This window comes from Mustela nivalis (genome assembly GCF_964662115.1).
Source record: "Mustela nivalis genome assembly, chromosome: Y".
Classification (NCBI taxonomy): Eukaryota; Metazoa; Chordata; class Mammalia; order Carnivora; family Mustelidae; genus Mustela; species Mustela nivalis.
Window position 1 is genome coordinate 28,607,542 of NC_139041.1, and position 24,902 is coordinate 28,632,443.

The window sequence follows — 24,902 nt, forward strand, 5'->3', positions numbered from 1 at the left end:
ATAAGAAGGGAAATCATCAAGATTAGAGCTGAGATCAATGAGGTAGAAGCCAGAGATACAGTAGAATGTATCAATGAAACTAGAAGGTGGTTTTTTGAAAGAATCAATAAGATCGATAAACCATTGGCCACACTAATCCAAAAGAAAAGAGAGAAAGCCCAGATTCATAAAATTATGAATAAAAAGGGAGAGATCACAACTAACACCAAGGAAGTAGAAACAATCATCATAAGTTATTATCAACAGTTATATGCCAATAAGCTTAGCAACCTAGACGAAATGGGTGCATTCCTGAAAAATTATAAACTCCCAAAATTGAACCAGGAAGAAATCGACAACCTAAAGAGACTGGTATCTAGTAATGAGATTGAAGCGGTGATCAAAAACCTCCCATAAAACAAGAGCCCAGGATCTGAAGGATTCTCTGTGGAATTCTACCAAACTTTCAAAGAAGATATAACACCTATTCTCCTGAAGCTGTTTCAAAAAATTGAAGCAGAAGGAAAACTCTCAGACTCTTTCTATGAAGCCAGCATTACCCTGATCCCCAAACCAGGCAAAGACCCTACCCAAAAGGAGAAGTTCAGACCAATATCACTGATGAATATGGATGCTAAGATTCTCAACAAGTTCCTAGCCAACAGAATCCAACAGCACATTAAAAAGATTACCCACCATGACCAGGTGGAATTCATCCCCGGGCTACAGGGATGGTTCAACATTCGCAAATCAATCAATGTGATAGAACAAATTAATATGAGAAGAGAGAAGAACCACATGGTCCTCTCAATTGATGCAGAAAAAGCATTTGACAAAATCCAGCATCCCTTCCTGATTAAAACGTTTCAAAGTATAAGGATAGAGGGAACATCCTGAACTTCATCAAATCTATCTATGAAAGACCCACAGCAAATATCATCCTCAATGGGAAAAAGCTTGCAGCCTTCCTGTTGAGATCAGGAACAAGACAAGGATGCCCACCCCCACCACTCTTGTTCAACATAGTATTAGAAGCCCTATCAACAGCAATCAGACAACAAAGAGAAATAAAACATATCCAAATTGGCAAGGAAGAAGTCAACCTCTCTCTCTTCACAGATGACATGATTCTTTATATGGAAAACCCAAAAGACTCCACCCCCAAACTACTAGAACTCATACAGCAATTCAGCAACGTGGCAGAATAAAAGTCACAATACAGAAATCAGTGGCTTCTTATACACTGACAATGAAAATACAGAAAGGGAAATAGAGAATCGATTCCATTTACTATAGCAAACAAGAACCATAAGATACCTGGGAATAAACCTAACCAAAGAGGTAAAGGATCTGTACTCGAGGAACTACAGAACACTCATGAAAGAAATTGAATAAGACACAAGAAGATGGAAAACCATTTCATGCTCTTGGATCAGAAGAATAAACATTGTTAAAATGTCTATATTGCCTAGAGCAATCTATACTTTTAATGCCATTCTGATCAAAATTCCAGTGGTATTATTAAAGAGCTGGAGCAAATAATCCAAAAATTTATATGTAATCAGAAGAGACTGAATTGCTAAGGAAATGTTGAAAACCAAAAAAAAAAAAAAAAATGAAAACCAAAAATAAAACTGGCGTCATCACATTACGTGATTTCAAGCTTTATAACAAAGCTGTGATCATCAAGACAGCATGGTACTGGCATAAAAACAGACACATAGACCAGTGGAATAGAGCAGAGAACCCAGATATAGACCCTCAATTCTATGGTCAATTAATCTTCAACAAAGCAGGAAAAAATATACAGTGGAAAAAAGACAGTCTCTTCAATAAATGGTGCTGGGAAAGCTATATGTAGAAGAATGAAACTCGACCATTCTCTTACACTGTACACAAAGATCAACTCAAAATGGATAACAGACCTCAACGTGAGACAGGAATCCATCAAAATCCTAGAGGAGAACATTGGCTGTAATCTCTTCAATATCAGTCACAGCAACTTCTTTCAAGGTATGTCTCCAAAGGCAAAGGAAACAAACGCGAAAATAAACTTTTGGGACTTCATCAAAATCAAAAGCTTCTGAACAGCAAGGAAATAGTCATCAAAACAAAGAGGCAACCCACGGAATGGGAGAAGATATTTGCAAATGACAGTACAGCAAAAGGTTGATATCCAGGATGTATAAAGAACTCCTCAAACTCAACACACACAAAATGGACAATCCTATCAAAAAATGGGCAGAAGATATGAACAGACACTTCTCCAATGAAGACATACAGACACATGAAAAAATATTCATCCTCAACAGACCTCAGGGAGATTCAAATGAAAACCACATTGAGATATCAACTTTCACCAGTTAGAATGGCCAAAATTAACAAGAAATTAAACAATATGTGTTGGAGGAAATGTGGAGAAAGGAGGACCATCTTACACTGTTGGTGGGAATGCAAGTTGGTGTAGCCTCTTTGGAGAACAATGTGGAGATACCTCAAGAAATTAAAAAAAGAACTTCCCTATGACCCACAGTTGCACTCCTGGGTATTTACCCCAATGATACTGATGTAGTGAAAAAAAGGGCCATCTGTACCCCAATGTTTATAGCAGCTATGACCACAGTCGCCAAACTGTGGAAAGAATCAAGATGCCCTTCAACGGACAAATGGATAAGGAAGATGTGGTCCATATACACTTTGGAGTATTATGTCCATCAGAAAGGACAAATACCCAACTTTTGTAGCAACATGGACGGGACTGAAAGAGATTATGCTGAGTGAAATAAGTCAAGCAGAGAGAGTCAATTATCACATGGTTTCACTTATTTATGGAGCATAACAAATAGCATGGAGGACACGGGGATTTAGAGAGAAGGGATTTGAGGAAAATTGGAAGGGGAGGTGAACCTTGAGGGACTATGGACTCTGAAAAACAATCTGAGGTGTTTGAAGTGGCAGAGGGGTGGGAGGTTGGGGTACCAGGTGGTGGGTATTATAGAGGGCACAGATTGCATGAGCACTGGGTGTGGTAAAAAAATAATACTGTTATGCTGAAAATAAATAAAAAATAAATTTTAAAAAGTTACTATCAACAGTTATATGCCAATAAGCTAAGCAACCTAGATGAAATGGATGCATTCCTGGAAAATTATTAACTTCCAAAATTGAACTAAGAATTAATTGGCAACCTGAATAGACTGATACCTAGTAACGAGATTGAAGCAGTAATCAAAAACCTCCCAAAAAACAGGAGCCCAGGATGGATTCCCTGGGGAATTCTACCAAACTTTCAAAGAAGAAATAACACCTATTCTCCTGAAGCTGTTTCAAAAAAATTGAAGCAGAAGGAAAATAGACTCTTTCTATGAAGCCAGCATTACCCTGATCCCCAAACCAGGCAAAGACCACACCAAAAGGAGAATTTCAGACCATTATCACTGATCAATATGGATGCTAAGATTCTCAACAAGATCCTAGCAAGCAGGATCCAACACCACATTAAAGAGATTATCCACATGACCCGGTGGGATTCATCCTTGGGCTACAAGGATGGTTCAACACTCACAAATCAATCTATGTGATAGAACAAATCAATAAGAGAAGAGGGAAGAACTACTTGGTCCTCTCAATTGATGCAGAAAAAGCATTTGACAAAATCCAGCATCCGTTCCTGATTAAAACGCTTCTAAGTATAGGGATAGAGGGAACATTCCTGAACTTCATAAAATCTATCTATGAAAGACCCATAGCAAATATCATCCTCCATGGGGAAAAGCTTTCAGCCTTCCCATTGAGATCAAGAACAAGACAAGGATGTCCACTCTCACCACACTTGTTCAACATAGTATTAGAAGTCCTAGCAACAACAATCAGATAACAAACAGAAATAAAAGGTATCCAAATTGGCAATGAAGAAGTCAACTCTTTTTTTTTTAAATTTCTTTTGAGTGTACCAGAATTGATTGTTTCTATACCACATCCAGTGCTCCGTGCAAGACGTGCCTCCATAATACCCACCACCAGGCTCACCCAATGCCCCACCCCACACCCCTTCAAACCCTCAGAATGTTTCTCAGAATCCACGGCCTCTTATGGTTTGTTGCCCCCTCCAATTTCCCTCAACTCCCTTATCCTGTCCATTTCCCCCTGTCCTCCATTGTTATTTCTTATGTTCCACAAATAAGTAAAACCATATGATAATTGACTCTCTCTGCTTGACTTATTTCACCCAGCATAATCTCTTCCAGTCCCATCCATGTTGATAAATATTTGGGTATACATCCTTTCTTTTTTTTTTTTAATTTTTTTTCAGCATAACAGTATTCATTATTTTTGTACCACACCCAGTGCTCCATGCAATCTGTGCCCTCTCCAATACCTGCCACCTGGTACCCCGACCTCCCACCCCGCGCCCCTTCAAAACCCTCAGATTGTTTTTTAGAGTCCATAGTCTCTCATGGTTCACCTCCCCTTCCAATTTCCCCCAACTCCCTTCTCCTCTCTAAATCCCCATGTCCTCCATGCTATTTGTTATGCTCCACAAATAAGTGAAACCCTATGATAATTGACTCTCTCTGCTTGACTGATTTCACTCAGCATAATCTCTTCCAGTCCCGTACATGTTGCTACAAAAGTTGGGTATTCATCCTTTCTGATGGAGGCATAATACTCCATAGTGTATATGGACCACATCATCCTTATCCATTCATCCATTGAAGGGCATCTTGGTTCTTTCCAGAGTTTGGCGACCATTGCTGGTGGCCATTGCTGCTATAAACATTGGGGTACAGATGGCCCTTCTTTTCATGACATCTGTATCTTTGGGGTAAATACCGAGGAGTGCAATGGCAGGGTCATAGGGAAGTTCTATTTTTAATTTCTTGAGGTATCTCCACACTGTTCTCCAAAGAGGCTGTACCATCTTGCATTCCCACCAACAGTGTAAGAGGGTTCCCCTTTCTTCACATCCCCTCCAACACATGCTGTTTCCTGTCTTGGTAATTTTGGCCATCCTTTCTGATGGAGGCATAATACTCCATAGTGTGTATGGACCACATATTCCTTATCCATTCATCCATTTAAGGGCATCTTTGTTCTTTCCACAGTTTGGTGACTGTGGCCATTGCTTCTATGAACATTGTAGTAGACAGACTTTCTTTTTACTACATCTATACCTTTGGAGTAAATACCCAGCAGTGCAATTGTAGAGTCATAGGAAAGTTCTTTTTTCAATTTCTTAAGGAATCTCCACACTGTTTTCCAAGGTGGCTGCACCAACTTGCATTCCCACAACAGTGTAAGAGGGTACCCCTTTCTCCACATCCTCTCCAACACATGTTATTTCCTGTCTTGCTAATTTTGGCCATTCTTACTGGTGGAAGGTGATATGTCAATGTGGTTTTGATTTGAATCTCTCTGATGCCTAGTGATGATGAACATTTTTTCATGTGTCTGTTAGCCATTTATATGTCTTCTTTGGAGACGTGCCTTTTCATATCTTCTGCCCATTTTTGGACATATTATCTGTTTTGTGTGTGTTGAGTTTGAGGAGTTCTTTATAGATCCTGGATATCAGCACTTTGTTTATACTGCCATTTGCTAATATCTTCTCCCCTTCCGTGGGTTGCCTTTTTGTTTTGTTGACTGTTTCCTTTGCTGTGCAGAAGCTTTTGATCTTGATGAAGTCCCAAAAATTCATTTTCGCTTTTGTTTCCTTTGCCTTTGGAGGCCTATCTTGAAAGAAGTTACTGTGGCCATGTTCTCCTCTAAGATTCTGATGGATTCCTATCTCACACTGAGGTCTTTTATTCATTTCAAGTTTATCCTTGTGTATGGTGTAAGAGAATGGTCAAGATTTATTCTTTACATATAGCTGTCCAATTTTCACAGCACCATTTATTGAAGAGACTGTCTTTTTTCCCCTGGATATTTTTCCTGCTTTGTTGAAGATGAGTTGACCATAGAATTGATCCTAAGTCTGGGCTCTCAGCTATGTTCCTCTGGTGATGTATCTGTTTTTATGCCAGTACCATGCTGTCTTGGTGATCACAGCTTTGTAGTAAAGCATGAAATCAGGCAATGTGATGTCCCCAGTTTTGTTTTCTTTTCAACATTTCCTTAGCAATTCAGGGTCTCTTGTGATTCCATACAAATTTTAAGATTGTTTGCTCCAGCTCTTTGAAAAATGCTTGTGGGATTTTGATTGGAATGATATTGAAAGTATAGATTGCTCTGGGTAGTATAGACATTTTAACAGGGTTTGATTTTTTTTTTTTTCTGATCCGTGGTCTTCCATCTTTTTGTGTCTTCTTCAATTTGTTTCATGAGTGTTCTGTAGGTCCTCAAGGACAGGTCCTTTACCTCATTGGATAGGTTTATTCCCAGGTATCTTATGGTTCTTTGTGCTATATTAAATGGAATAAATTCTCTAATTTCCCTTTCAGTATTTTCATTGTTACTATATAGAAAGGCAACTGATTTCTGTAAAATGATTTTGTAATCTGCCACAATCCTGAATTGCTGTATGAATTCTAGTAGCTTGGGGGTGGAGTCTTTTGGGTTTTCCATATAAAGTATCATATAACCTGTGAAGAGAGACAGTTTGCCTCCTTAATTGTCAATTAATAAAATGCCTTTTATTTCTCTTTGTTGTCTGATTGCTGTTGCTAGAACTTCTAATACTATGTTGAGCAAGAGTTGTGAGAGTGGGCATCCTTGTCGTGTTCCTCCTGATTTCAAAGGGAAGGCTGTCAGCTTTTTCCCATTCAGGATGACATTTGCTGTCAGTTTTTCATAGATAGATTTTATGAGGTTCAGGAACGTTCCCTCTGTCCCTATACTTTGAAGCATTTTAATCAGGAACAGTTGCTGGATTTTGTCCAATGTTTTTCTGCATCAGTTGAGAGGAATGTGGTTCTCCTCTCTTCTTTTATTGGTTTGTTCTATCACATTAATCGATTTGCGAATGTCAAACCATCCTTGCAACCCAAGGATGAATCCCACCTGGTCATTGTGGTTAATCTTTTTAATGTGCTGTTGGATCCTATTAGCTAGGATCCTGTTGAGAATCTTAGCATCCATATTCATCAGGGATATTCATCTGAAGTTCCCCTTTTTGGTGGGGTCTTTGCCTGGTGTGGGGATCAGGGTAATGCTGGATTCTAAAAAGAGTCTGGAAGTTTTCCTTCTGTTTCAACTTTTTGAAACAGCTTCAGGAGAATAGGTGTTATTTCTTCTTTGAATGTTTGGTAGAATTCTCCAGGGAATATGTCTGGTCCTGGACTCTTGTTTTTTAGGAGGTTTTCAATCACTGTTTCAATCTCGTTACTAATATCAGTCTATTAGGGTTGTCAATTTCTTCCTGGTTCAATTTTGGGAGATTATAGGTTTCCAGGAATGCATCCATTTCATCGAGGTTGCTTAACTGTTGAGAGTAACTGTTGAGAATAACTTCTGATGATTGTTTCTATTTCCTTCGTGTTAGTTGTGATCACTCCCTTTTCATTCATAATTTTATGAATTTGGCCTTCTCTCTTTTCTTTTGGGATTAGTTTGGCCAATGGTTCATCAATCTTATTGATTGTTAAAAAAAAAAAAAACAGCTTCTATTTTCATTGATGCGTTCTACTGTGTCTCTAGTTTCCATCTCATTGATCTCTGCTCTAATCTTGATTATTTTCTTTCTTGTATGTGGAGTTGGCTTAATTTGTTGTTGATTCTCCAGTTCTTTAAGGTGTAAAGACAGCTGGTGTTCTGGATTTTTCCATTTTTTTGAGGGAGTCTTAGATATGTATTTCCCCTTAGGACTACCTTTGCTGTATCCCATAGGTTTTGGTCCAAAGTGTCTAATTTATCTGATATGAAAATGACTCCCCCCAGCATTCTTTTGAGGCCTATTAGCATGAAAAGATGCTTCTCCATCCCTTCACTTTCAGTCTGGATGTATCCTTATTTTCAGAATGGGTCTCTTGTAGGCAACATATGAATGGCTCCTGTTGTTTGATCCATACAATAACCCTGTGTCATTTTATGGGTGCATTTAGGCCATTCCTATTTCAAGTGATTATGGAGAGATACATTTTTATTGATATCCTGTTACCTGTGAAGTCTTTTTTTCTATACATTGTCTGCATAAATTTGTGTTTAGTGATATTTTTTTTTTCTCTTTTCAAACCCTCCTTAATATTTCTTGCAGTTCCAGCTTTGTGGTCACATTCTTTTTTAACCCTTGGAGGCTCTTTATCTCTCAATCCATTTTGAATGTAAGTCTTGCTGGATAAAGTATTCTTGGGGCTGTATGTTCTTCTCATTTAGAGCCCTGAATACATCTTACCAGTCCTTTCTGGCTTTCCCGGTTTCTGTGGACAGGTCTGATGCTATTCTGATGGGCTTTCCTCTGTATGCAAGGAATCTCTTCCCCCTAGGCACTTTCAAGAGCTCCTTTCTAAAATTATGTTTCGGGGCGCCTGGGTGGCTCAGTGGTTTGGGCTGCTGCCTTTGGCTCGGGTCATGATCTCAGGGTCCTGGGATCGAGCCCCGCATCGGGCTCCCTGCTCCGCAGGAAGCCTGCTTCCCTCTCTCTCTCTCTCTGCCTGCCTCTCTGCCTACTTGTGATCTCCGTCTTTCAAATAAATAAATAAAATCTTTAAAAAAAAATAAAATAAAATTATGTTTCATCACTTTACAATCAGGTGTCTCTAGGTCTTTCTAGATTCTGTGATCTTGCGGGGGAGGGGGTGGGGAGAACTTTTTGCCTCTAGAACACAAGCACTGGTTCCATTCATCAGATTGGGAAAATTTTCATGGATAAGTTGTTCAACTATATATTTTAGTCTTCTTTCTTTCTCCTCTCCCTCAGGAATTCCAATAATTCTGACATTGGAACACTTTATGTCATCATTTATTTTCCTAATTCTGTTTTCATTGTTTCTAAACTGTTTGTCCCAGGCTTCCCCCTGATCCTTTTTCCTCTATCAGTTTGTCCTCTAGATCACTAATTCTATCTTTAGCCTCGTTCCCTATTTTTTAGAGAATTTAGATTCAATTTGAACTCATTAGGAGCATTGTTAATAAATCTTTCATGGAGGTTTTCACTTCTGCCCTAATCAGTTCCATTTTGTCATCAAAGGCTTCCTCCCAGTCCTACCTAGCTATTGCCTGGATAATTGTTAGCCTGAATTTCATTTCTGACATGCTATTAATGTCCATATCCAATAGCTCTGATGGAGAGGGCCCAGTCTCTGAATTTTTCTTCTGTTGGGTATTCCTACTCCTAGTCACTTTGGTGAGAGATGGCTGAATGGATGTTTAGCTGAATGTATCAAACGTGATTTAGGCAAGGTGCACCCTGGAATGCTTTTGAGCAATTGAACATCCCCACCAAAAAGAAAGAAAAAGAAAAAAAGAGAGAGACAGAGACAGGAAAAATGAAATAAGAGTGAAGGCCCTGCCCAAATGGGCCTGAAAAGTAAGATTTGTGAATATACAAACAAAAGCAGACTAACAAAAAGACTGACAAAAGTAGATGACAAGAGAGATAAATAAATAAATAAATAAATGAACCCCATCAAAACAACCCTAAGTAAGATTTGTATACTACCAGAACAAAAATATATACACAGAAACAGTGACAGAAGAAAGATAAGAGGGTGGATATAAATTCTCATTGACAGTGACAAAGGTTATTTTGATTCTTCCTGGATGTATCTTGATATCTTTGTTAAAAGACTCAACTTTCCTGAAATAAAGGGGATTAAAACTGGTTTACATATAGGGGTGGCATTGATTGGGGGAAAGGGGATTACCTTGAAGCGTATCTCTATATGAATATTAAAAATAAATAAATAAATAAAATCTAAAAATAGAAAAGCAAAAGACAAACACAGGTGTATGTATCAAAAAAGATCAGGTTAAAAGGTTTTTATGGAATCTGACGTACTGAACATCATTGTAATGGTATATCGGTTAAAAGCTTAAAAAAAAGCTTATATTAAAAAAATGAAAATAATCAGAATAGTGAGAATGAACTAAAAATAATGTTGTATCTATAAAGTAGTGGTGGTTTTCCTCTTCTATTTTTTTTTTCTTGTTGTTGGGTTTTTTTGGCTGGCTTTCTAGGGAAGGGGCCTGCCAAGTGGTTATTCAGCAAGTCTTGCTAGAGTTGAGTCCTCCTGTGATCAAGGGGTTGGGCTCTGAGGAAACCGGTTTTTCAAACTTTTGTTCTCTGGAGGTTTTTTTTTGGTTTGTTTGTTAGTTTTTTTTTGGAGGGTTTTTTGTTTGTTTGTTTGTTTGTTTTTTTCTCCGTTGGTGGCTTTTGGTGGTTCTTTGGAGGTTTAGAGGAAAGCAAACTGCATCCAGACCTCCATCTCAGAGAGAAGCCTCTGTTTGTTCCTCTCTGGGTGTTTCAGAACACATAAATTCCCCCTCCACCACTGGCAGAGCATATCCCCAATTCTTTGGGATTACAGGAACTCTCAGTTGCACCCAAAATCATGAGAAATATGAGCCGCGGTTGTCTGTGCAGCTCCAAACCACCAGGGAGGTCCCAACCAGAGACAGCACACTGATACTTTCACACTGGCCCTGGCTGAGAGTGTTCAGTCTCTGGGGTCCTAGAGAATGCCTGGACAGACCTCTCTCAGGGGTGGGTATCGGAGGTGACTCAGTTAGCACAGCATGTGTGCAGAGTGCAAAACTCTATGGTTCTGTTGTTTGTTGTCCACAGCAGGTTCCCTCACCCTGATGGATGCCACCACCCAGATGCTCTCAGGGTCAGGGACCAAGACCTGGCTTCTTCGCTGTATTCTCTGGTTCCCTGCTAGCGGTGGCCATCCTGAGTCCATGGGTTTAAGTCCCTGTCCCTAACCATGCAATTCCACCAATTTCCCCTTAAGATCTTCTGCTCTTTTTGAGTGCTTTCAAACAGACTTCAAGTTAATGCTGGCCCCCAATCACAGGGCATTCTCATATTGAATTATGACTTTCCGATTGGTTGCTTCTGGTGGCACCCTCCTCCTTATGTTTATCTTCCTTTTGTTTACAAGTCCCATGTTCCCACTCTGCTTTACCACCCCACTGACATATTCTGCCCCCATAGAGATCCAGAAGTGTATAATTCTAATATCAGGCAGATTTCATGAGTGATCAGAGTTCTTTGGTGGGTAATCAGCTCACTTTAGGGGACAGGTTGAAACAGGCGCCTTCTACTTCTCTGCCATCTTGTCTCCTTTCTATACTCTCTTTTCTGACTTTTTTTAAACCAGGTTGAGTGAAATATAGAAACCTTCCTTTAAATTGTTTAGCACTCCACTATTTACAATTGCCTTAAATCCTTCCTTTAATTACCTTTAGCACAATGTCAGATAATGTTATACAATTTAATTATATTATTTTGCATTCTTGTTTTTCCATTATTTCTCATTTTTTGCTGAAATTTAAAATATTTATGCTTTCTACTTTTAATTAGCTTCAAGTATGTTCAAAATTTCACATTTAAGCAGTTTTATCATGGCAGTTTTAAAGCCTTAGATGATTCTGATGTCTGGTAATTCTTTGTTGGTACTTCTAATTTTTCATTCAGGTTGAGAGTTTTCTGTTCCTTGTACAGGGTGTGATTTTTATTTGAAAGTTGGAAATTTAGGGTATTTTTTGAAACTCTGGATGTTGTTATAATTTCCTTCTCTTGTAGCAAGCTGTGTGATACCACTCAAACAGGGGAAAGAGATGTCCTGCTATGTGGCAACAGAATTTCAAATTTTCTCATGGACTACCTATGACACTTGATGAGAAAATACTCCTCATTACTGATGAGTAAGCAAGCTTCCACTCCTTGTAAGCCTACTGGTATTTTTGTGGCTAAGAGGAAAGAGGTGCCTCTTTACTGTAATAAAAAATCCCAGCTCTCTACTTGGCCTTATCTAGTACTATCCCAACAGGGGCTTGAGTCCCTTTGTTATTCCTTGATGCAATGGAATTCTAACCTGGGTTTGCTGACCTGAGTGAAACTGTTCCGTTTTTGTTGTTGGCTAAAGTATAGTAATTAATGTATAACAGATTTCTGTCTTGGTATGATACTCTTTTCCTAGCCCCTTGGTTAGAGAAAGCAGTTTTTATTGGGGAATTTTTATCTGTGCCTATTTGCATGTCTGGGTTTCTTTAGGACAAAGTCAGTGAAGTATAAGGCAAAAAGATGATCTAGATGCACAGATAAAAACACATTCTCAGACACACACAAGCACAAAGACATATTCCTATATACCCTCATCCACAAATTAAAAAGTCCAGGGAAATTACCAACTTATCATTTGCTGGTTCTTGAGGTTCTTCATTAATTTACTTATTTTGTCCACCTTTCAGAGTCTTTTTACAAAATTTGTTTTATACATAAAACCTAAGAATTGTAGTTGTACTTATGTGTATTATAGGGAATACTGTATTTATTTCTTTCATAGAACATCTGTATTCTTCTTTTTGGGCCATATGTTGGAAGCTATTTTTTAGATGAATGATTTTAAGTCAGACCCTAAGCAAGAATAATGTTTATTTATTATCAATCTCAAGAAATCCCATGATGTGTTGTGGGTTAGAATATTCTGAGACCGTGGGTTATATTGAAATTATGTTGTTTTATATTTTAGAGTATAAAGAATTAGGAGAGGTAGGAAAAGCATAGTCAAGTCATGCTTACCTCTTTTCTGCATTTGCTTATTCACTTTCCTGTCTTTTCTTTCTGACTCTTTATTCTGTCCTTACTTTTACCATATTTACTTTACATACTTTAAACAGCTTATCCATCCTCCCATGATTTTTCTTTTGATTCTCCCCATGTTCTCCATTTACCCACTTAAAACTTTTTCACTTATTATTTTAGGACTCAACTTTTTCCTTTGAAACATTTATGTAGAACATTCAACCATGTTGCTAAGCTACATTCTCTGTAATTTCACATCAGAGAACTAAAAAATAGTGTTTAAAGGCATATGGACATCTATGACCATGGTATTGTTCTGAAACTCCAGGAAGAAATCAGAGTGATGATTCTAAAGTTTTCCTGTGTAGGCACAACTTGAAAATATATGTTGATCCAATAGGATGATTGATAGAATCAATTGTCAGCCTAAGATCTGTGGATGTTCAGATCTATACTTCTTCCCAATCCCAGCTATCTCAGAGGCCAAGGGGATAAATTTTGTAACTGTTATGCACATCAGTCAGCATAATAGTTGGAATACTGTTGTAGAAACAGAGCTGGTCATAGGGAAGTTCTATTTTTAATTTCTTAAGGAACCTCCACACTGTTCTCCAAAGTGGCTACATCAACTTGCATTCCCACAAACAGTGTAAGAGGGTTCCCCTTTCTCCACATCCTCTCCAACATTGTTGTTTAATGTCTTGCTAATTTTGGCCATTTGAACTGGTGTAAGTTGTATCTCAGTGTGGTTTAATTTGAATCTCCCTGAGGGCTAGTGATGATGAACATTTCTTCATATGTCTGTTTGCCATTTGTTCACTACTGAGTATTTACCCCAAAGATACGGATGTAGTGAAAATAAGGGCCATCTGTATCCCCAAATATTAACAGCAGCAATGTCCACAGTTGCCAGATTGTGGAAAGAGCCAAGATGCCCTTTAAGATAGGAATGGATAAAGAAGATATGGCCCATATATACTATGGAGTATTATGTATCCTTCAGAGCAGCTCTGTAGGAGATTAGGCTGAGTGAAATAAGTCAATCAGAGAGAGTCAATTATTATACGGTTTTGCTTATTTGTGGAGCATAAGGAATAACACAGAGGACATTGGGAAGAGAGAAGAGAGTTAGCGGAAATTGGAGGTGGACAATAATCATGAGAGACTGTAAACTGAGAAACAAACCAAGGATTTTAGAGGAGAGGTGAGTGGGGGATTGGATGAGCCTGGTGGTGGGTATTAAGGAGGGCACATATTTCATGGATCACTGGTTATAGTGCAAAAACAATGAATCTTGGAACAGTGGAAAAATAAAGTAAAAAAAAAAAAAAGGAAACAGCTGGTAAGTATGTAGCAAATTCAGGGAATGACTTGTCAAAGCAGAAGTTGAAAAAATTGTGGAAGGCAGAGAAATAATCCTATATTTCAGTGAAACAGAAGGGGGGAAAGCCTTTATAGTGGTATTAACCATAATTTCCAAGTTTTCATAATGGTCAAAAAACTGGAAACTGAAAATTTAGTGCATGCAGTGATAATTTAGTTTCATTAAGCCAGACTCTTTATCTGTAGTGTGTGCAACTGTGAACTACCTTTGAAAGAAAATTTCCAGTGAAGAATAAGACCAGATATGTTAACAGTGAAAGACAGGGGATATTTAGTCACAAAAAGTAAATTTTGATTGGCTTACACCAACATTCATTTATTGTTCATTATATATATATATATACACACACACACATACCACTTGACAGTAACCATGCTCAATCTGTGCCAATGTCCAAGATAAAGTAAAGGCAACCAACAGTTTACATCTGCTTAAAGTAGTAGTCTAAATAATCCAGGAGAGGGACTTCTAAACCCAGGAAAGAGCTGGCATAAAATTTATATGATTGGAATCGGCATGACTAAAAAGAATTTGAATATAACTCAAAATGGGCAGTGGAATGGAAACCTATGTACTTGCTAACATAAAACAGTTGTCTTTTTTAAAAAAATACTTTATTTTATTTATTTGAGAGAGAGACAGTAAGAGAGCATGAGAGGCAAGAAGGTCAGAGGGAGAAGCAGACTCCCCAAGGAGCTGGAGCCTGATGTGGGACTTGATCCCGGGACTCTGGGACTGTGACCTGAGCCAAAGTTGCTTAACCAACTGAGCCACCCAGGTGCCCATAAACAGTTGTCTTTAGGACACTTGTTAACTATGCCAAATTACAGGGTTCAGAATTTAAAAGGCATCCATATGTTCATAGCAGCAATGACCACGGTCACCAAACTGTGGAAAGAACCTAGATGCGCTTCAACAGACGAATGGATAAGGAAGATGTGGTCCATATATATTATGTAGTATTATGCCTCCATCAGAAAGGATGAATACCCAACTTTTGTTATCAACATGGATGGGGCTGGAGGAGATTATGTTGAGTGAATAAGTCAAGCAGAGAGAGTCAATTATCCTATGGTTTCACTTATTTGTGGAGCATAAGAAATAACACAGGGAGATGGAGAGGATAAGGGAGTTGAGGGAAATTGGAAGGGGAGGTGAACCATGAGAGACTATGGACTCTGAGAAACAAACAGGGTTTTGAAGGGGCGGGGGGTGGTGGGAAGTTGGAGGAGCCTGGTGGTGTATTATGGAGGGCACGTATTGCATGGAGCACTGGATGTGGTGCAAAAATAATGAATACTGTTATGCTGAAAATAAATTAAAAAATAAAAAATAAAATACAAAAATACAAAAAAAAAAAAAAAGTATCCCACGACATTTTCTCTACACTTCACCAGGTCTAACAGCAGCAGTGTCTGAAAGATGACGGCATGTTGGTTTCTGCATGCCACATATTGAGATCTGTTTAAGTCATTTGATTAATTGTTATAAGACTAATTTAAGTTTGTAATTAAAATACTATCTTCTTAATAAAAGTTTTTAAAATAAAATAAAATAAAAGGCATCCATAACAGCATAAGGAATTAAGCCTGGAGTAGGCTGTAAATGGAATCAGAAAGCAACATAAATGTATCCATTAAAAAAAATTAAATGTGCATTAACAAAGGGGAGATAATAAAAGCACAAACTGGAATGTTTTGAGATCACTATGGTAAGAGAGGCCTCTGATAATGCCACTTATAAAATTACACATTTTGATGGATGCAGTCCATGACTGTAGCATGTGATAACATAATGGTTGCTACACTGGTAAGAGTGTTATATATTCCAATATGAACGTATTTTTTAATGAAGACCACCTTTGCCAACTAAAATCCAAGGGCTTTCCTAAATAACTGTGAGAATATGAGAAAATATTAAATACTGTGTATTTGCCTTTTCTACATTTTATTTATATTTCATTCACTTCCATATCAATTTTAAGAGTTTATTTATTGGAGGGAGAGAAAGAGAGGAAGAAGCAGATACCCCACTGAGCAGAAAGCCTTGTGTGGAACTATATCCCAGCACCCAGGGATCATGACCTGAGCCAAAGGCAGATGCTTGACTGAGTCACCCAGGTGCCCTTTTCCACATCATTGTAATTTATGCCCTAATTTGATTCATCCTGGACTATTTCAGAAATTACTTAACTTCAATTTCTTTTTTTCCTATGCTCCCATTCTTTTTTAAACAGAACTTATTTAGGTTGCACTTCAAATGTTGTTAAATTACAAAAAATACAATACATAATAATTTTACTCTATTTCAAAAAATAACGAAAATGAAACTATGAAGATGAACATGTAATTTTATTGTTCAGATAAGAGAATCACCAATGTGTGGTCATTTGCCAACAAGTGATAATCTTTGTTATCTTGCATAATGATAGTCTTTTGATAGATCAGTTATAATTAGTTTGATGTGCATATGATGGAGAGGGTTGATGAGTTGACCTTGAAAGTGAGGCAGTAGAAGTATCAGCTATCATTGGTATTGTGAACCATGGGTTGCCTGCTGGTTGCAGGTTAGAAAAACGAGCCTCACTAGCTGACAAATCAGCATATCTAGTTGAAAAAATAGAAGGCTCCACCATTGTTCCAAAATAACTGCTCTGTAAGGGAGATATGATACGGTACTGAGATGTAGAAGTTGTAGTTGTAACAAAGTTTACAATGTGGCCATTTGCTTGAGTGTAGCTGCTATGTGAGTGCATGTGAAAAGTGGTCAACTGGTTTAAAACAGCATGTTGCTCCATTCCAACTTGTTCCGATGGTCTGATTGGTCTGACTGACGTTGTTGCAGGAGAAAAATCACTTCTCATGGGGGAAGTTGTAGCAATTCTCTGGCTGGGAGAAGGCTTCCTTATTAGAGGCAGATTTAAATTGGTGGAGTTTGAGCATACCCTTTCTCCACTAGTTTTAGCAACAAAACCAGAATTAAGACTGTCCACATTATCCCCTCCTTTGCAGGATTTCTTGTTGGTGTCTTGAACTAGTGATACTGCAGAAGCATTTTTAATTCCGACTCTTCTTTTCATTCTTACTAAAAGTTGGGGGCAGCCTCGTTTAAAATTTGGATTATGATAGAACTGTAACTAAAACCAAAGAAGAAAGTTACTAAGTGACATTCCCAACCAATATAAAAGATAAGATAACATGTAAAATCTGACTTCTTTCATCATACAAAGACATCTAATAATATATGTACTATTATATTTTTTAAAATTTACTTACTGGAAATAAACATTTAATTATCGTTTGTGAAAATCTGTTATATATTTACAAGTAACAGTGAATAGCAGTTTAAGTGGCTTCAGGACCTTATTTAAATAGAAGTTCATTCTAAGGGCCAAAGATACTAGCAAAATTTCTTATAACCCTGAAAGCTTCATGCATAAGCTAGACTCAATTTTTTCTTTTTCTTCTTTTTTCTTTTAATTAATTTTTAAAATTTCTTTTTGGTGTTCCAGAATTCATTATGTACCACACCCAGTGCTCCATGCAATACATGCCCTCCTTAATACCACCAGGCTCATGCAACCTCCCACCCATCTCCCCTCCAAATAGCTCAGTTTTTTTCTCAGTCAAGTCTCTCATGTTTCACCTCCCCCTCCAATTTCCCTCAACTTCCTTCTCTCCAACTCGCAAGGTCCTCCATATTATTCCTTGTGCTCCACAAATAAGCAAAACTGTATGACAATTGATTCTCTAGCCTCAATTTTTAAAAAAAATTAGAAATTTAAAAATCTGACTTTAGGCTATATATATGACTGTACTTACTGCTATACAAAGTAAAATCGTATATATTCTTTATTTAAGTAATAACATTTTTAAATACCTTGCTTAAAACAGAGACTTCTTTTTCCTCTGCTAGAAAGTCAGCCAAAGAAGCAGATCTTTGAAAACTCTGTCGCATTTTACTAAATCCATAAAGATTTAGCTGGCGAACTAAACTCTTCATACTTCCAGTTTCAAATATTCTGAAAGGAGCCTTTCTCTCCAAAACTTCTTTCTTGAAAAGTTCCTCATCAATCACTATAGAAGTTCCCTTGTCATCCCACCAAATTGACTTGAATTGATCACTTTCAACTATTTTCCAAAGTTTTCTGGGAAAGGTCAGAGAAAGAAAATCATTATCTTCATCTGGTTCAGAGACACAGAAAGTGTAACGTGGTCTTTTTATCAAGGATCCTCCTGACAAGGCTTGAAAAGCATTTTCTTCAATCATAGACCTCAGGTCCACATCTCCAGTGAATGTGTGATCACACAAAGGAGAGCTAATGGAGGCTGCGGAACCAGTCGATCCATTTTTAAGAGAATCATCTTGAATTTGTGCCATCTCAAATAAGTTTTCCTTTAGCTATGTTTCTCATCTGCATGGTTTTGAACACTGCAGCTTCAAATGCTACTTTGGCTGGCCTACACAGATAAACTATTCAGACCATCACAATGGCTCACCACCCAAGTTGTTGTGACATCACAAGATCTTGGTCTCCTAGCAATTCAAGGATAACATTCAGCCAGAGTGTTTCCTTTTGAAATTCATTCAGTTAAAAATAAAATACTTAAACTTATGTAGACAATGACCAAAAAAATAAGATCTATAAAATCTAATTTTTACAAAAATTTTTAATGAAATAAATACATAATTATAGTTAGCCCCTGAAATAAAATTATAATAATTATAATTATTCCTTCTAAACACACTCAAACTAGGTTTATACAAACAACATAAAACCTGATAAAGGAAAGCTGCAAAAAATGAGTAAACAAAAGATTTAAAATATCCTGACAATTTGGAATTTAAATCTGTGTAACTTGTATATAAAGAAAGCATAGCCACTGAGACACAAATTAGTGGTTGCCCTGGGCCAGGTGAGAGGGGAATGGAAAATTTTGTTTTAAAGTATTCCTTCTTGGGCACCTGGGTGGCTCAGTGGGTTAAGCCGATGCCTTTGGCTCAGGTCATGATCTCAGGGTCCTGGGATGGAGTCCTGCATCGGGCTCTCTGCTCAGCAGGGAGCCTGCTTCCTCCTCCTCTCTGCCTGCCTCTCTGCCTACTTGTAATCTCTCTGTCAAATAAATAAATAAATCTTTAAAAAAAATAAAAATAAAGTATTTCTTCTTAAGATGTTGAAAATGTTTAAAAAATAGAGATGTATCACCACTTCCTCATATTAGGGAGATCATATGATAGTTGTCTTTCTCTGCTTGACTTATTTCGCTAAGCATGATTCGCTCTAGTTCTGAGGCTTAAGTGGGTAGGAGAAGAATAAATGAAACAAGATGGGATTGGGAGGGAGACAAACCATAAGTGACTCTTAATCTCACAAAACAAACTGAGGGTTGCTGGGGGGAGGGGGTTTGGGAGAAGAGGGTGGGATTATGGACATTGGGGAGGGTATGTGCTTTGGTGAGTGCTGTGAAGTGTGTAAACCTGGTGATTCACAGACCTGTACCCCTGGGGATAAAAATATATGTTTATAAAAAATAAAAATTAAAAAAAAAAAAATAGAGATGTAATATGATACAACATTACCAAGATACAAATGTCCCTGAATTGTATATTTGAAAGTGGTTATTTTCATATAATGTGTATTTTGCCTCAATTTTTTTTACAGTACCCTGGATCCATTGTTACCACTGCCTAAAATAAAATGTATTGAGGCTTCTGAATATAGAGTTAACTTATCTGTTTATCTTTTGTAAGTAGTCTGTGTTAAATAGTATCGAATATATTTCATAGTCCTATTAGTGGAATAAATATGATTTTGTTTAGTATGTCTATAAATATCTGTTAGATAGGAAGTAAAATATTTTAAGAGATGTCAAGATATCTACCATGAATGACATTCTAAACAGTGGGAGATTTTAAAAAAAGGGCAATGTTATAAGTAAAATCTATTTTACGCTCCCCTGAATCATGGCAAAATTGCTTTTATTGCAACAGTCAAGGTATTTTTGTAAAAAGATTATGTGGAATAATCTTTGTGCCTAAGAAACAGAACATATATTGGTAAGGCAATCTTAATTTTGAATAAAAAGTTCCCTTTCTGGGGCACCTGGGTAGTTCAGTGAGTTCAGCTCAGGTCATGATCCCATGACCCTAGGATCAAGCCCCACATCCAGGCTCTCTGTTCAGCAGGGTGCCTGCTTCCCCCCTCTCTGTCTCTGTCTGCCTCTCTGCCTACTTGTGATCTTTGTCTATCAAATAAATAAATAAAATCTTTTTTAAAAAGTTTCTCTTTCTGCCAACCAATAACCATACTGCATCTACCTTAACAATTTCTGTGGGTACATAGTGTAATACTGAGACTGCTTTGTCTTTTCAATATGTGTAGAAGAAATTAATTACTTTTACAATTTCCATATTTTATCATGCTTAGAAAGAGATATCAATGCTAGGAGGATATCTTAGTTTAATATACTTTTTAAATCCCGAATTTAAGTATTAACAGTAAGTAATAAACATTTTCACATAAGTAAATACTTCAAAAAAACCCCCTCTCTCAAATAAATAAATAAAACATCTTTAAATAGAAAAAAAAAAGAAAAAAGATAATCCCTCTAGATGCAGGCTCATGAATTTTGACAATTATTTCATTCAAATATTTTTTGCAAAATTGTAAAGATTTGTATTTACATTCCAGGCATTCCTTAATTTCCCACATGAAGTTTTTGTTGGGGGCTTAGTGATTATCTATGGCTACAAACAATGGGGTGTATATGTAGAGAAAGCAGCGAGTTAATGGGAGGAACAGAAAACAGATTTCACATTAAATATAGAAAAGTTTTATTAAGTAGGGAGAAAGAAGAGTTTGGGGATTTTAGGGAAAGTTAACTTACTCAATTTTCATCTAACTCTGAATTTTAAACCTCACTTCCATAAAGATAAGAGAAATAAACAATTTTATCTGGAATGCATAATTATAATAGGTTGTGTCTTAGCTATATAGAAGAATAAAATTTCTGTCTTTGCAATCTCATTATCACTTAACATGTGATGCACTGCACATTCTACCTGATTAATTCTTATTCTATCACAAAATTGTTTTCTTCTTGGTCTTTGTGAAGAGGTTTTATAGATTGGATATAATTATATTCCTCATATATGTGTTATGATTTTGTTTGATTGTTTGGTTACATTGTTTTTTAAAAGATTTTATCTATCTATCTATCTATCTATCTAATCTATCATTTATTTTATTTGATAGAGACACAGTGAGAGAGGGAGCCTAAGTCGGGGGACTAGGAGAGGGAGAAGTAGGCTTCCTGTTGAACAGGATCCCAGGAACCTGGTACCAGGACCTGAGCCGAAGTCAGATGTTTAAAGCCTGAGCCACCCAGGCACCCCTTGTATGTGTTATGTTTAACCTGGAGACTACATGAAAAGGTGCAAGCAGATGAGAGAAGGTTACATTTACAAAATGAAATAGGAGACAGGAATGGGTACATTCAAAGGAGGTGAGTAAAGCCCCTCCTTTCTGTAAGAGGGGCTCCCTGTTCAACAGGAAACCTGCTTCTCCCTCTCCCAGTCCCCTGATTTAGACTCCCTCTCTCACTGTGTCTCTATGAAATAAATACATACATACATACATAGATACATACATAAAATCTTTTAAAAAACAATGTAACCAAAGAGATTTCAGGTTGAAAATAAAATCATTTATGGTTTGAAGACGTTCCAAAACTGGAGGACAGCAAATAAGGAGCAGCTCCAACAGCTCTTTTTTAGTGGTTCTAACTATCCCATTCTCTACCTGAACCCAGATATTTTGCAATAATTGTATCTGTCATAAATCTGCTGACTTCAGGCTTTGTTTTTCTGAAGGCTTAAAGCTAGAGACTTCCTCAACTGATTCTAATAATGAGAAAAGAGAACATGCTCCTGAGCACTCTCAGGTTGGGCAGTGGTTAATGTATCACAAATTTTGTAGTTAATAATTATTAGAAAGATGAATAGTTTTTAAATTTTTAAGCTAAATCTCAACCAAAGTGGAAGAAATGAACTGTATTTTGAGTTATTCAGCTGCTTTGTGCTACAGGCTATGTGAAATAAACAAGTGCACCCATGTACAATTGGAATTCCACTGCTCTGTGGCTCTTCTCTCTAGCTTTACACTTTAATTTTTTTAGACTGTCAATGACCTACTTTTGAATTCTGAGGCCCTATAGTATGTATATCTTTTCACAGGTGTTTTCTTTTTTTTTTTTTTTTTTTTGACGGTACAATGGATTGTTTTTTTTTAACGTGATAACTGTAGTCAAAATCCTTTTAAAAACATTTGTTACCATCACCATCACTATGCATTAAGCAACTTATTTGCTCGATGCTCTTAGCAGTCTTTGGCCTCATCTGAGCTGCAGCCTGTGTTGTAGAAATTGTGTAAACCTGGTGATTCACAGACCTGTACCCCTGGGGTTAAAAATATATGTTTATAAAAAATAAAAAGTTAAAAAAATAAATAAATAAAAAAAGAAAAAAAAAAGAAAAAAAAATTTCTACATCACAGGTGTTTTCTAAAAATAAACATTATAGATCAGCTTATGCCTTCTGAGGAGAGAGGAATAGATTGGGCTGGGAGAAAGGTATAATCTTTAATATCAAATTTGTTTTGTGGATTTCTGGGGAGAAAATGGATTTCATTTCTTACAATGTTCATTTCTTTCTTTCCATAAGCTCAGAAATTCAGTTTTCTCCAGTTATTTACTCGTGTCTTTTTTTATGATTTTCACCTACTTTTATAATATCTTATTTCTCCCTCTTCTCATCTACTCTTCTCTATTTTTGTCCTCTTCCCTTTTTTTCTTATACATGTAGTCACTGTGTATTTAATAATCATTTAAAATAAGATCCTCCTTGGGTGCCTGGGTGGCTCAGTAGGTTAAGCCTCGGCTTTCAGCTCAGGTCATCATCTCAGGTCATGATCTCAGGGTCCTGGGATGGAGCGCAACATTGGGCTCTCTGCTCAGTGGGAAGCCTGCTTTACCCCTCTTTCTGTCTGCCTCTCTGCCTACTTGTGATCTCTGTCAAATAAATAAAATCTTAAAAATAAATAAATAAAAAGATCCTTCTTTGCTAACGTTGTATCTTTATCTTACATTATTTCAAAAGAACATTTTTATGACACCTTTGGGCGAATAATTACATCATCTGCAAATGACCATTTCATACTTCCATGTTTACACATACTTCATAAGTAGATATAATGTTTCATTCTCTTCTGTCTTCTGTAGTTATAAGTGGCACAGTGCATTTTGTATCTTCTCCTTTTGACATATGCTCTCTCTTTTGAGAAATTACAATTGGTTGTTTCATATGTAATCCTTTTGATCCATGCATTATGATAATGTCTCCTTTCATATTTCTTTTCTTTTTTTTAAAAGATTTTATTTATTTGACAGACAGAGATCACAAGTCAGTGCTGAGGTGGGCATAAAGAGAAGAGGAAGCAGGCTCCCCGCTGAGCAGAGAGTCTGACCTCGGGCTCGCTCCCAAGACCCCGGGATCATGACCTCAGCAGAGGTTTTAATCCACTGAACCACCCAGGTGCCCCTCCTTTCATATTTCGTATAGATCAGCTCTGCTAATAAGAAATTTATTCCATTTTTAAATTGGGTATATCTATGTGACCACTCCCAGAGGTCACTCACAATTACTAAATTTCTCCTCAGAATTTCACCCACTGATTTTAGCAGCATTTTTATTTTTTTTTTTTAACTTTTTATTTTTTATAAACATATATTTTTATCCCCAGGGGTACAGGTATGTGAATCACCAGGTTTACACGCTTCACAGCACTCACCAAAGCACATACCCTCCCCAATGCCCATAATCCCACCCCCTTATCCCAAACCCCCTCCCCCCAGCAACCCTCAGTTTGTTTTGTGAGATTAAGAGTCACTTATGGTTTGTCTCCCTCCCAATCCCATCTTGTTTCATTTATTCTTCTCCTACCCACTTAAGCCTCCATGTTGCATCACCACTTCCTCATATCAGGGAGATCATATGATAGTTGTCTTTCTCTGCTTGACTTATTTCGCTAAGCATGATACGCTCTAGTTCCATCCATGTTGTCGCAAATGGCAAGACTTCATTTCTTTTGATGGCTGCATAGTATTCCATTGTGTATATATACCACATCTTCTTGATCCATTCATCTGTTGATGGACATCTAGGTTCTTTCCATAGTTTGGCTATTGTGGACATTGCTGCTATAAACATTCGGGTGCATGTGCCCCTTTGGATCACTACATTTGTATTTTTAGGGTAAATACCCAATAGTGCAATTGCTGGGTCATAGGGCAGTTCTATTTTCAACATTTTGAGGAACCTCCATGCTGTTTTCCAGAGTGGCTGCACCAGCTTGCATTCCCACCAACAGTGTAGGAGGGTTCCCCTTTCTCCACATCCTCGCCAGCATCTGTCATTTCCTGACTTGTTGATTTTAGCCATTCTGACTGGTGTGAGGTGATATCTCATTGTGGTTTTGATTTGTATTTCCCTGATGCCGAGTGATTTGGAGCACTTTTTCATGTGTCTGTTGGCCATCTGGATGTCTTCTTTGCAGAAATGTCTGTTCATGTCCTCTGCCCATTTCTTGATTGGATTATTTGTTCTTTGGCTGTTGAGTTTGCTAAGTTCTTTATAGATTCTGGACACTAGTCCTTTATCTGATATGTCGTTTGCAAATATCTTCTCCCATTCTGTCAGTTGTCTTTTGATTTTGTTAACTGTTTCCTTTGCTGTGCAAAAGCTTTTGATCTTGATGAAATCCCAATAGTTCATTTTTTCCCTTGCTTCCCTTGC

The 24,902-nt window shown here is 37.4% G+C and overlaps 1 protein-coding gene and 1 pseudogene across 2 annotated transcripts in view; one reads left to right on the forward strand and one right to left on the reverse strand.

Moving 5' to 3' along the window:
• The window catches only part of LOC309856874 (putative protein FAM10A5 pseudogene), a 352,871-nt pseudogene that overhangs the window by 277,446 nt on the left and 50,523 nt on the right, over positions 1 to 24,902 (forward strand). The window lies entirely within an intron of this gene.
• On the reverse strand, positions 16,414 to 18,519 carry LOC309856908 (heat shock transcription factor, Y-linked-like). Its single transcript, XM_082718698.1, has 2 exons — positions 17,931 to 18,519; positions 16,414 to 17,187 (listed from the first exon to the last, which is right to left on the reverse strand). The coding sequence occupies exons 1-2, from the start codon at positions 18,429 to 18,431 to the stop codon at positions 16,495 to 16,497; spliced, it is 1,194 nt and encodes a 397-aa protein (XP_082574824.1). The 5' UTR covers positions 18,432 to 18,519; the 3' UTR covers positions 16,414 to 16,494.